The sequence below is a fragment of the Camellia sinensis genome, chromosome 4 (assembly GCF_055761805.1).
Source record: "Camellia sinensis isolate YWXY chromosome 4, ASM5576180v1, whole genome shotgun sequence".
NCBI lineage: Eukaryota > Viridiplantae > Streptophyta > Magnoliopsida > Ericales > Theaceae > Camellia > Camellia sinensis.
Genome location: NC_138964.1, coordinates 27,110,256 through 27,122,882, shown reverse-complemented (window position 1 = coordinate 27,122,882; position 12,627 = coordinate 27,110,256). Strand labels below are relative to the sequence as shown.

General features: G+C 33.1%; 1 protein-coding gene across 2 annotated transcripts; it reads right to left on the bottom strand.

Annotated features, from left to right (window-relative positions):
• Positions 1–5,156: 5,156 nt before the first annotated feature.
• LOC114283292 (protein FLX-like 4) lies at positions 5,157–12,030 on the bottom strand. 2 transcript variants are annotated; one of them, XM_082924515.1, is made up of 5 exons: positions 11,808–11,990; positions 8,668–8,796; positions 6,496–7,097; positions 5,768–5,907; positions 5,157–5,661 (listed from the first exon to the last, which is right to left on the bottom strand). In XM_082924515.1, exons 3-5 carry the CDS (start codon positions 7,044–7,046, stop codon positions 5,417–5,419), a joined length of 936 nt encoding a protein of 311 aa, XP_082780641.1. In that variant the 5' UTR covers positions 7,047–7,097; positions 8,668–8,796; positions 11,808–11,990; the 3' UTR covers positions 5,157–5,416. The 2 variants fall into 2 exon arrangements, with proteins under 2 accessions (XP_082780641.1, XP_082780640.1); XM_082924514.1 differs by lacking the exon at positions 8,668–8,796 and having other exon boundaries at positions 11,808–12,030.
• Between the last annotated feature and the right edge of the window lie 597 nt (positions 12,031–12,627).

Sequence of the window (12,627 nt, the reverse complement as noted above, 5' to 3'; positions counted from 1 at the left end):
CCACACTAAATTAGGGTTGTTGCACGATTCGTCTCCCCAAAACATGACTCGTCTCACGGTTTATATATACAAGAAAGTAAAACAATTGTATGACCATGCATTCTCAATCACAAAAATCGAACACATAAATCGAATGAAAAGATTGTTTTGAATAAAATATCTAAAAACGATTATCCAATCTCAAGGAAAAATTAGAATTAAAATACAAAATTGCATGATACTTGATTAGAATTTTATCTCAATTCTAAGAAAAAAGTTTAGCCGCTCATGGAGAGGTTGAATATTTTGAAGGTTGAGGAGAACGCCATGAATTGTTGATTGTTCTTCTTCTCTAACTTTTAGCCGTCTTCTCTAGGGTTTCGAATCCGAAAACAAGTGCCCAAAATCTCTTTTTATCACCTCCGGCCAATTCTGCGTTAAAATGTGCACAAGCAAAATGAGACAAATCTGCTTGTGTGGTTTAAATATTCCACTCGAGCAAATCAACTTAGAGGCGGATATTGGTTCAAGGAAATCCGCTTGTGCGGATTATAAATTTCACTCGAGCGGATATACTCAATCACGGATTTTCATTCTTTTTTACCTCTTTTTGCGATCTTTTCGTCTCTAGGGTGATATTAGCCTGAAGAGGAATAAAAACACTTTATTTTATCAAATATTATAAGCTCAAAAACGAAAAGCATAAATTAGAGAGGTTAAAAGTGTAACATTTCAACTTAGATCAAGTTCCGTTATAAATTAACTGCGAGAAGAATTTATTGATATTTTCAACTTTTGATAAGGAATTTTATTAGTTCTTCACCTAAATTGTCATTGAAATGCTCTATAACCCTCTTTTCCCTTTTGTTGTATATATGTTGTTTGCAAAGACAAGAAATTAACCAGTTCAAAGATGCTCTTAAAGAAAATGACAAGCGAAATAATGTGAAATAGGATATTCATAAGAAAATTTATTAAGAACCTTAAAAATTGAATACTTTCATGTTGAATACTACACAATTTCAATAAAACATACTAGAGGAATTATTAGTTATTGTTGGAAATGAGAATTTTTTTATTATCGGAAAAAGAGAATTTATTGATGATCACAGTATAAACAATACAACAAAATCATTAATAAAAGGCTAAGACATATAGCATGGAAGCTTGAAAAATGAGATTTAATAGCAGAAAATCTGCTTAATCGGTTTCTTATATTTTAAGTGATCTGTGTACATACACACTAATGATCTACTATTATTCCGTATCGTTGTGGAAGAAGATTAAAAAAAAAATCCTCTACTTTCCTAATGATAGAAATTTTGAGAAACGTTAATGCTTTCACAACATTTTTTAGGAGTTTTTAACAAGTTTGTTTATATTATTCTAAAATTTTGAAAGAACAAAAAAAAAATCATAGAATTTCTCTAAACTTCCTGGGAGTTGTCTTTATTCCTCAAAAAAGTTTCCGTGGAAATGGGTTTCTCCTCTCAAAAAAAAAAACAAACAAACAAACAAAACATTCCTAGTTAACTAAGGTTGGCTAAATGAATCAAGTGGCACCCCCTAACTGAATCGTGTTCAAATTTTCAAAATGAAGAGTTCAGAAAAAGAAATGGGCAACCCAAAATGAATTTGCAAGACAATAGTGTCTACAAGCAGCGTTTAAGGCATACGTTTTTTTCTTTACTTAATTTTTTTTTTTTTTTTTTTTGGGGGGGGGGGGGGGGGGGGGGCGCGGGCGGCGGTTGTGTTTGTGGAGTTTCTACATATTTTAATAGATATCACATCCACGAAGTTGTTGCACAAATCATAATTAAGTTACTTGGTGAAGCACTTAATTGGGTTCAACCCATCATTCTTTCGATCCCCATGAATGGAAAATTTACTGTTGAAATTTCCACTGCTTCTTCCAATTTTATATCACTACAACATATAAGAGTTTTAGAAACTAAATATTTTGATCTCTAAAAGTGAAAATTTTATTGCAAAAGACATTTAGGAACCAATTTTCATCGTTACGAGGATAGTCGCGGAAAGGTGGTCTCGAAAGTCAAACACAAGGCATTTAGCGACAAAATTTTGAAAATGTCACTAATAAATAGATTTTTATCGACGAAATAATTTGGTGTCAAAAAATTGGTCCCAAAAAGATAATAATATAATGACTGTCTAATTTTTGTTGCTAAAAATATAATGACACTTTTCATAACAAAATTATTTGGTCCCTAAAAAATAATCTTGTCCCTAAATTTTAGTTTCTAAAACCTTAATTTTTTGTAATGTGTGGATGATGAAGTCATCAAAATGCATCTAATCAAAATATTATGAATAACTTACAAGGAGGAATTGCATGTACAGACACTTTTGAGAATATGTAGTTTTTTTGTTAGATAAACGAAAGTTCGTTCTTAGTATTTTTCACTAAAATTTTATTTGGATCTTGGACTTGTTAAAAGAAAGAAAATAAGAAAAGAAATAGAATTATTTATACATATTCAAATAAAAGAATAATTTTTCATGACAAATATATACATATATTCATTTTCTTAACCTTACAAATAAAATAAAGTGGGAGAGAGAGAAATAATTAGTGTCTACTTCATTTTCTTTTCTTATCATTTTTGTTTGAGTAATGTTAGAATCCTAAAAATTCTATCAAAAATTTTATCAAATGTGTCGTATGGGTGTTATATGAGACATTTGATAAAATTTTTGATAGAATTTTTAATATTTCTAACATTTTTACTTTTGTTTTTGTTTTAATTGAAAGTGGTCAAAGTCATAAAAATAAATTTGAAACTTGCAAATTTTAAATTTTAGTTATTTATTGATTTATTTTGGTTAAAGGTTGGATCAAATGTCAAATCTCCTAATAAAAACCAAAAATAAACAAAACAAAAAGCCGAAAAATGTAGTGTAGTGATACCATAAAATAGAGTCGTGACATTATCTTCATCTTCGTTTAAAAATATTGCACACATTTCTTGGCATCACTTGATCAATGTACACAGAAAAATATATATACATGAAAATTAAGCTAAAAAAAGGCTTGAGAACCAGGCCCGGCCCGGCCCAGTCCTGAGATTTTTAAAGTTCAAAATCAATAATTAATTATTAAATTTTTGGGGTCCTTTAATTTTTTTTTCATTGAATGAAAAAACAAATTTGAAGGTAAAAGACAAAAATATTTGTGATAAAATCACAAAAAATACTTAGCATTACATTACAATAACTAATAAGTGTTGCTAGATCCTCGCTCTTTTTGCATTTTTAGAAGCAAATAAATCAATCATACTTGCATAATCTGATTTTTTTACAAAATCATTTTCAATGGATAACAATGCTAATTATTTTTTATGGTCCTTTCAAATTTTTAATGGGTAAATTTATTTTAAGTTAATTTGGGCATTCCTTAATTTTTTTTTGGATTTAAAACATACAATATATAATACTAAACTATACTAGGAGGGGGCCCTTTTTTTGAGTCTATTTTCAATGGATAACAATATTAATTTTTTTGAATCAGCCTTTCAATTTTTTAATGGGTCAATTTATTTTAAGTTAATTTAGGTCTTTTTTAATGTTTTTTGGACTTAAAACATACCTAATATATCACATTAAATTATAATAGGAGGGGCCCTTTTTTTGATCCATTTTGATAAGCTTTAGGCCATGGCCTAATAGACCTATGCCCAGGGCTGACCCTGTTGAGAACATATCATTTTAGTAACTTTTTAACTTTTTACAAAAAGATGTGTAAAAAAATAAATAGAGAGATATGACAGCTTATAGTGATTTTTTTAATTTTTTTGATTAAAACAGAAAATTGGCAAACGAAGCCAAAGTCCGAAGTGATTTTTACTAGGGATGATGTTCAATACTCCTTTAGAACTCGTGAAAGAATCATGGATTATTGATTTTGTACTCGCTGATATGACTAATCCTAAAAAAGACTAGGGTACAACATGAGAGTGCTTGATCCATCAATTGATATCACAGTAGGCGCTGTTTGGCAACCTGAGATTTAGGCTATTATAGCCTAAAACTGAAAATCAGCCCAAAAGCTTAACTGTAGCAAACTTTTTCTTGATTTTCAAAAAAAAAAAAAAAAATATGACTGTTGGTCGGCTGCTGCAGCAGTGCAGCCTACACTGCCACCAACAGTGTAGGCTGTAGGTTTGCTAAATTACATTATTACCCCTATTCCTCAATTTTTTAAAAAAAATGAAGTGAAGGGTAAATTTGTAATTTCAATTTAAACATCATTTCAAACACATTTTTCAATACAACAATCAACCTAAAAATTTAACTCAACTTCCCAAACACACAACTAAAATAACCTACTAAAATAGCCAAAAAGCAAAATAGCCTACTAAAATAGCCACTTCCCAAACGAGGCCTAAGTCACAGATTCAACTGTCTTAAAAAAGCATGGACTGCTTGAGAGAAGGTGTTTCACTCGTAAAAGATGTGAGAGAAAGGACTAACTGAAGTCACCATGATCGCGAATGCATTAAACACTTTCTTTAAAGGGCAACTCCTCCATTGGTTTTGTTTGGGAAGAATCCCGATTTTCTTTTTACGGCCCGCCAATTCCTGAAAAATAAGGGGGACTGTTGGCCTAGGTTTGGGTCAGCATTTGGCCATGGCTAAGGCCTGAGTTGATCCAAGTCACTCAACCATGGCGCTGGCTACTGTACCATTCCAGGAAATAAAACTGCACCACTGACAGTTATAACTTTTGATACAGCGGGAGAGCGTTTGATCCAACACCATCCATTGAATTGTCTCAAGGCCAACTCGAACAACTTACTCTAATTAAAGGGTAAGGTCAACGAACACATCAAACACACAATACATAACAAGTTCATCATGATCCATGTAAGTTTTGTCACTCTGTTGACAATAATAGAAGATAACCCGACCCTCCAATATCATTCCCGTTCCCAGAATTTTTTCCCCTAGACATCTACAATTGTCTGAAGACATATACTGCAGAGCAATAGGTCACTAAACATCTTGAACACCCTACATATCCCAAATTCTGCAAAATATGAGAACCGTTGGAAGTCAGATAAAAAGCTGATCATACTATTGTAAAACTCTCAGTAAATGGCGATTACTGAATATGTATACTCCTAAATTGCTCAATCAAATAGAGATGACTAAAACACTTAATCCAACAATTATCCTTCTACATAAATTTAGAGCATATCCTTTTTCAAACCATAAATTTTAAGCATTCTGTAGCTGATAAACATTAAACCATATGTGATAGTATTGAAAATTCACAATGGAAAATCATTGTTATTGAAAACGGTTCTAATTATAGATTTAATGAAGCATAACCGGGCTAAACTATGCCTATTACACAACCAGCAAAGCTCGGTGAATGGAAGTTTATGGACAACCTCTAATGGCAGCTTATGAACATTCACCTCCGAGGATGCGGGGCATCATACACACCTCCCCACGCAGAAGGGCCACCAGCAGTAGGAACAGGTGCACGGCCAGCATCACCAGGACCAGCTGCATAGGGAATCATTCCCTCTCCTGCCACCCCAACACCCATATGACCATGAGGTCTTCCATAGCTATCAACATAGGCACCACCACCGTGCACAGGAGGTGGATATATAGGATCTGGATGCACGTAGGGACCACCATAAGGGTTTGGTGCTGCATATCCAGCACACTATTATTAGTAAAAGTGAAAGGAAAATTTGTTGATCTCAAGAAATATGCAAGAAATTGTTGATCTCAAGAAATATGCAAGAAAACTTACCACGTGCTCTCTTCTCAGCATTCAACACCTCAGCACGCAACTTTTCCACTTCTCTTGCCATACCCATCATGTTTTTCTCCATAGCTTGCATTTGCTCCACTTTCTCCATATTCAAACCTTTCTCATACTCGAAAGTAGTGCTTTTGGCCCAAACAACAAATGATAAATAATTTCAGAGACCAACGTATTACTGTTTCTTGATTAACCATAAATTATAAGAATGGTGTCAAAATTGGAAACCAATGCTTTGCCATCTCGATGACTTAGTTTCAGACTCACAAAAATCCTTAGTTGGTGTCACGTATTAGATCCTATTTGTATGCAGAAGCAAATCAAGTCAACCAACCAACTTTCCAACCCCTGTGGTTACAAATTACAGCATGCTATGTCATGGAAAAGTCAGGACACTAACAATATCTTTCAACATTGTTATGCAACTGAAAGATACATTGAACATACCACTGTCTACTGCCTGAATTATTACGGACAGTGCGCCCCACTAGACAGCCCACTGGTTCAACAATACGAGGTGTAAGTCCCATTTTTCTTTGGTGGGGGAATGGGGTGGGGGCAGAAGGGGATTGTTGACAAGTTATCTAGTTTTTATTATCCAATTTCAGTACAATGACAACAGAAATTTAAACATTGCTACAATTTCAACACTTCAACCATGTCTAAGGGTATAATGGAAAAAGCACAGAAGAAGATGAACAATTTAATTCACTCACCGTAACCTCTGATGTTCTTGTCTGAGACTATCAAGTTCTGCATGCATTTCTGGTAGTTTTTTAAGATCAGCATGAGCCTTGTCCAATTCCTTGGTGGCCTGTTGAATTTGGACAGTCAGATCTTGTCTAGCTGTCACCAAGCTTTGTGCCTCCATGTGTGCCAGGTGCAGGTCCTTCTTGACACTCTCCCCATCTCTAATATCAACTTCCATTTTGGCAATCTTATCCAGTAAAACCCGTATCTGAATGTCAGCCTCTGTTTGGATGCTTCTTATATGTGCTCTGACTCTTTGAATTTCCTGCTGAGCAACAGCAAGATCTTGCCTCATGGCCACCTGAGTGGCAGCGAGTCTATGGTTCTCCCCGGCAAGTCGTTCCATTTCTGCCACCTGAACAGCCATTTTGTTCTCCAAATGCTCAGCAGGAGGAAGTGACTCCATGGGGTGATGACCAGCAGGGCCTAACCCAGGAAATGGACCGTGCCGCATCATCCCTGGGGCCTGGACCGACCGTCCTTCAAATGTTGATGGTATTTGTCTTCTTCCAGCCATTTGCCCAACAAGCCACTCAGACTAGAACGTTAACTAACTCGCAGAAGCAGGCTGCCAAGGTGCAGATAAATAAATAGGCAATTGCAGCTACGAAATATTTAATTATATATATAGTTTATCACCATTACAACTACAAAAAGAAATATTTTTGTGACCAACTACTATTGAACAGTTTCTTAAGAGTGACAATGGGTGCTTGTTTGTAATCCAAACACAACATTCAATTCAAAGCTTATAAAGTCCAACTTCTCTGAAAAAGAAATGAGAAAATCGAAAACAAAATAATCAGTTGAACTTGAATAGAAAGTCTTTTAGAGAATGTACACAAAGTACTATGAGAAAATACACCATAGCACTAGTGACTGTTTTCCTGTTTGAATCAGATGCATGAGTTAACTGCAGATATAAGCTCTTGACAGCCAAGATACTCATATTCTTTTCTAATTCTACAATTTCAAAGTTGAAGGATGTCTTGCCACTGTTGTCCATGATATTATGCCCTCATCACTCAATTGCCCATGATATATACTCGTCCCTAAAAACACATCATAACTCTTTAGGACTCCATCAGTTGGTTTCTCTAAGTCAATAAAAACATGTGTATATCATTTATCTCCTCTCTAAATCTTGCTAACCATAGTAAAAACTTAATAACTATACAACAACATATGCTAATCATAAGAGAGACAATGCACCAAACGCCATACATATTAATCAATCATACCTGCAAATATCACACATAAAGTAAATTATTGAACTTCATAATAATAAAGTACCAAAACAATGATGATGGCGAGGAGCCACCAGAATTTTGGACTAAATATGATCGAAAATGGTTTAGTGTACTAGATCCACGCTTGCATGTAAACACACACACTCACACACACAAAAATTACTAAGTTGCCTTAGACAAGCTGGATTATCTAACCAAAATAACTAAGAGGAGAGAGAGAGAGAGAGAGGTTCCAGCTGCATGGGTCATCTGAGTTGCTGAATAGATTAATATCAAGCAGCTAAGACAATGTTTTGAAAAATTGATACGTGTCAACAAAGAATTAGAAACACCATGACTTTTTTAGAACAGGTCCAAGTCAAATAGCAATGATTCGAAGCACTTCTTTTTACACTATTTCTCGTCTGACCTGGTAACGATGACACAGTATTGCAATTGTTTATTCCAAAACACCAGCTTAAATCATGACTTGACATCTGCCTGACGTTAAAATAACTTAATTCATCTCACAATTAACTAAAAAGACAATAAAGTGAAAATGGGAGATAATAATATAAATCATTAACACTTTTTTTCAAAAGGATTCCATCAAGATGATAACTACAATTCTTTACTATGGCTTTATGTTTAGTAGCAACATTTTATTTAATAAAAAGGATCTATTATTGTGCTTCATATCGATATTGGAAACGCCATGTTAAATTGGTTCCACTCTCAGTTTCTCAATATGGCTGTGGAAACTGAAGATTAGAATTTAAAATGTTGTTTAAATAAGTTTTTAAACTCAAACCAGAAAGAAAAATAAGAAGGAAAGTTGAGAGAAAACTATTTGGACAGCCAAAAGTGGACAAAATACACAAATCCCAAAATCATGTGAACAATATGAACCTTCAGTTATGAATGTGGAGGCAAACAAAGTTAAATAATGTTATTTTCCTTTGCGAAGCACACAGTAATGCCACTTAAATAACTGCTGAAAACTAGGACATAGCACAACCTCCTACTTTTTCTCCTCTCCTGCATTTGCATACGACAAGAAATGTAGATGTAACCAGACAATTCAATCAAACGAAAATGTGACTACTAAAGATACAAACATCCACATAATCACATAACACAAATTTGCAAAAGAAATAAAATAGATTAGTATGATTATTACAACATATTCATTCACAGTCACATCTTTTTTAGGAAAATACTTATGGTGTCATGCTAGGAATATACTACATGTTTTTTGAGTCGTCGTGTATTGCTTCTTGGTGGAAAGTTTGTTGCTTTTTGCACGTCTACATGTAACCTTTTGGATCACGTTTTGTGCATCATCGTATATCCTTCTTTTTTGGTAATGAAATTGCTTACTTACCAATAAAAAATAACATATCAATCACTAGAGATCTACCTACAAGTGTGTCCATATTTCTTAGTCTTAAGTCAAGACAAGACTAAGAAGTATGGAAGAATCATAATAAATAGAATTTCCAAAGAAGCAAGCAGCAAATGTCACAACATATAAAGAATTGGGACACTGATATAACTTTAAATTCAATTAATCACAAAGTTTAGGCATAATAAAAAAAAAAAGGATGAAAAAGATTTCCAAGTTCTCCTCAGGGTACAACTTCTTATTGATTTAATTAATGATTCTACAATGAGATATCAATCAAACAATATCAAGCGTTAATGGCATAAAATTTGTAAGAATAATATTTTTAACTATATCTTTAGATAAATAAGAAAGCAGTTTCATGGGTAAAAGGATGAGTAGCAACAATGAGCTTCTATTCTAACACCCCAATAATGCAATTAAATCTTCTTTGTTGATCTCCTGGATGCATTAAGTCATTATGCAACCGTCGTCATCCCATTTCTTCTCACTAGAGAAAGTTTAACAATCCAAAGTGAGTAGATAATTGTTTCTTAAATACGTATTGTAATTTCACCTATTTTTCTTCCATATTATTCATCACATCCTTTATATCCATTTAACATATTTTCCAGCATGCATTGAATGGAGTCCGAGCCCAATCTTTAATTTATTACAATGACCTCATTCGCCAAAAGCACAACAACTTATAACTCCTATTATTTAATATTCACCATCGTAAATTCTTATAAGCACTTTCTACACAATCACAAAGCTTCCAAAAGTATGTAGTTAGTACTTATTACAACTTATACACAAACAAAACACATGATGGAGTAATAGTTATGTCTATAGTTTCATTCAAAGAACCACTGTCTCATGCTCTTGATCATTAGCATGTCATTCAGATGAGGAACACTTTATGAACACACCTGTCCTGTGTTAAGACATGCCTCAAGACACTTTTGGGTGGTTTTTTTTTTTTTTTTTGTAATTTTAAGAATCTGATTGTGAAACAAAGAGGGAGTAAAGTGAAATTTTTTTTTTTTTTTTTTTAAATGCGTGCACATATTCATTGGTGTATCTTACATCCATACCCCTAAATTCATATTTATATACATAGCAAATAGAAATATTTTTTTTTTTCCCTATTCCCGCCATGTTCATGCCATAATTTTTTCAAAATCGTTGTGTCCTATGTCCATGTCCGTGCTTCTTAGGGACTCAACCTGCAAATAATTACTAAATCTAGTACTAACCAAACCAAGCCTTAATTGTAGCAAGCTTATCACATTTTCTATAATGGTGTATTAATCAATTTGATGAAGATTTTATGGGGAATATTCATCTACACGCTAGAGATTGGACATTATAATATTTTGAACAAATAAATTTGAAAAGTCACTCACTAGTTGGAAAAATTATTAAAAGTTAAAGGTATTTATACTGTAAAGTAATAGTTTAAACAAATTTGATGAAGAGAAATAAACTAGTCAAAAAAATTATAAATACACCGTAAATAGCAGCAAGTAGTTCAATTTGTACAACTTAGCATGGCCCCTCCAAGAAAAAAAATTTGGATCTGCTAATGCATGGATACGTACTTTCATGCACTACATAGAGTCTGACATAGCCCATAGCATTTTAAATAACTTACTTTTAGGGTATAGCATTAACTGCTTTAAAACAATAACATAAATGATAAATATCCAAAATCCATAAGTTTGTTAGATCTTTTCTAGATTCATCTTCGCGTTGATGGCCTACTCAAGTTGAAACCACAACGTGAATAAGTTAAATTAAATGTAATAGTCTAATTGCTTGACATTGACACGTACAAGTACCACATGCAACAGATACGAAAGACACTCAACGTCTCCGCCATAAATGTTCAAATAAGTAGCCTAATATAGATTTGTAGCCCAATGCTAATTAAGACAGTCCAATTGTGCAAGACCTAATTTCAGTAGTCATAAATTGGGGAATATTAGTTAAAAAGTGAGATCTTTCAGTCCCAATTTCTGAATACTCAAGTATCATCATCATCATCCCTCGACCACATTTCTCTTTTTGGTCTTCCATACAAATTTGCAACGAGCTTTGATATGCAAATTCATACAAATCACCATACAATCTATACAGTGATCTACTGAAGGAAACACACACACACAAGCACACACAAAAATCAAAATCAAAACCAATTAATAAAAAACTAAAACTACATTTTATGTCACTGATCAGAATCAACCGCGTTCACAAATAAAACACAACTGACAACAACTTCAGATAAAACCACATAAAATCCCTCATCGAAATAAAATCTACACAAATTCAATCGATCACCGTTCAAAGTACGGAGAAATCTACTCAAACAAACTCCAAGAATCAAAATTCGAGGTCACTGATAAGAATCGGCTAAAATCACCACGAAATTAACATCAAAAACTAGTTCAGGTAAATTTTATCAAAAACCCTCATCAAAACCAAAATAAACTTCAAGCAAGAACTGTAATTTATATACACATAGGGGTGTGAGCCTATATATATATATAACAAGAATTTTAAAAAAAAAATCCTATCCAATCCATTGATTTCAATCCAACCCATTTCTATGAAATCAAGAACAATGAAGATAAGGAGTTGTGAATGTGTTGAAAGTACTCACAGATAAGCGTTTGGACGAATAGAAAGAATGAATTTCGATTCTTTGTTGTAAAACTTGGGATAGAGCCACCGGTGTGTTTGGCGGCGGCGGACGGCGGTGGAGGAAGGAATGACCACCAGAAACGGGGAGGTTTTGGGGAAGAAACTGAGCGAAAGCTATTACGCTAACCAAAGCTTATACTGTAATATATATATATATATATACACACACTAGCTTAAGAAGCCTGTGCAAGGCCCGGAGACTATTGCAGTATATTTAAATTTTATATTTTGATAATTTTTTTAAAATAAAAATATTATTTTATAAAATTGAATAAAATAAATTATTATATATGTAATAGAATTATATAATATAGTATGTATTATTTTTTGATTTGTTATATAACTAATGATGTAAATTTTAATTTTATTATTATATTATTTTGGTTGAATTTATGAGTGTTTGACATTTTTTCCACATTTCTTAAAAAAAAAAATTGTGATAAGTAACTTTTCTTAACAGATAAATATAAAACAAATATTAAGATAATTCTTTCATATAAAAAACTACAAAGATAATTCACTGAACTAATAAAGAAGCAACAAAAAATAGGAAATTTTTTTTAAGGTCCCTAATATTAAGATTTTATAGCATAAAGGACACCTAATATTTTCATAATATCTAAGGTCTCTCAACATCAATCTAGAGAAAATTCGATCACCAGTGATGGCTGGCTGGCCACCAGTTTCTTTTACAGATATTTTGTGACAGCTATGCCAGCTGTTTGCACAAATGCATGCATCTTCACCTACGTGTAGAGCTAGATATCCTTGTAGGAAAT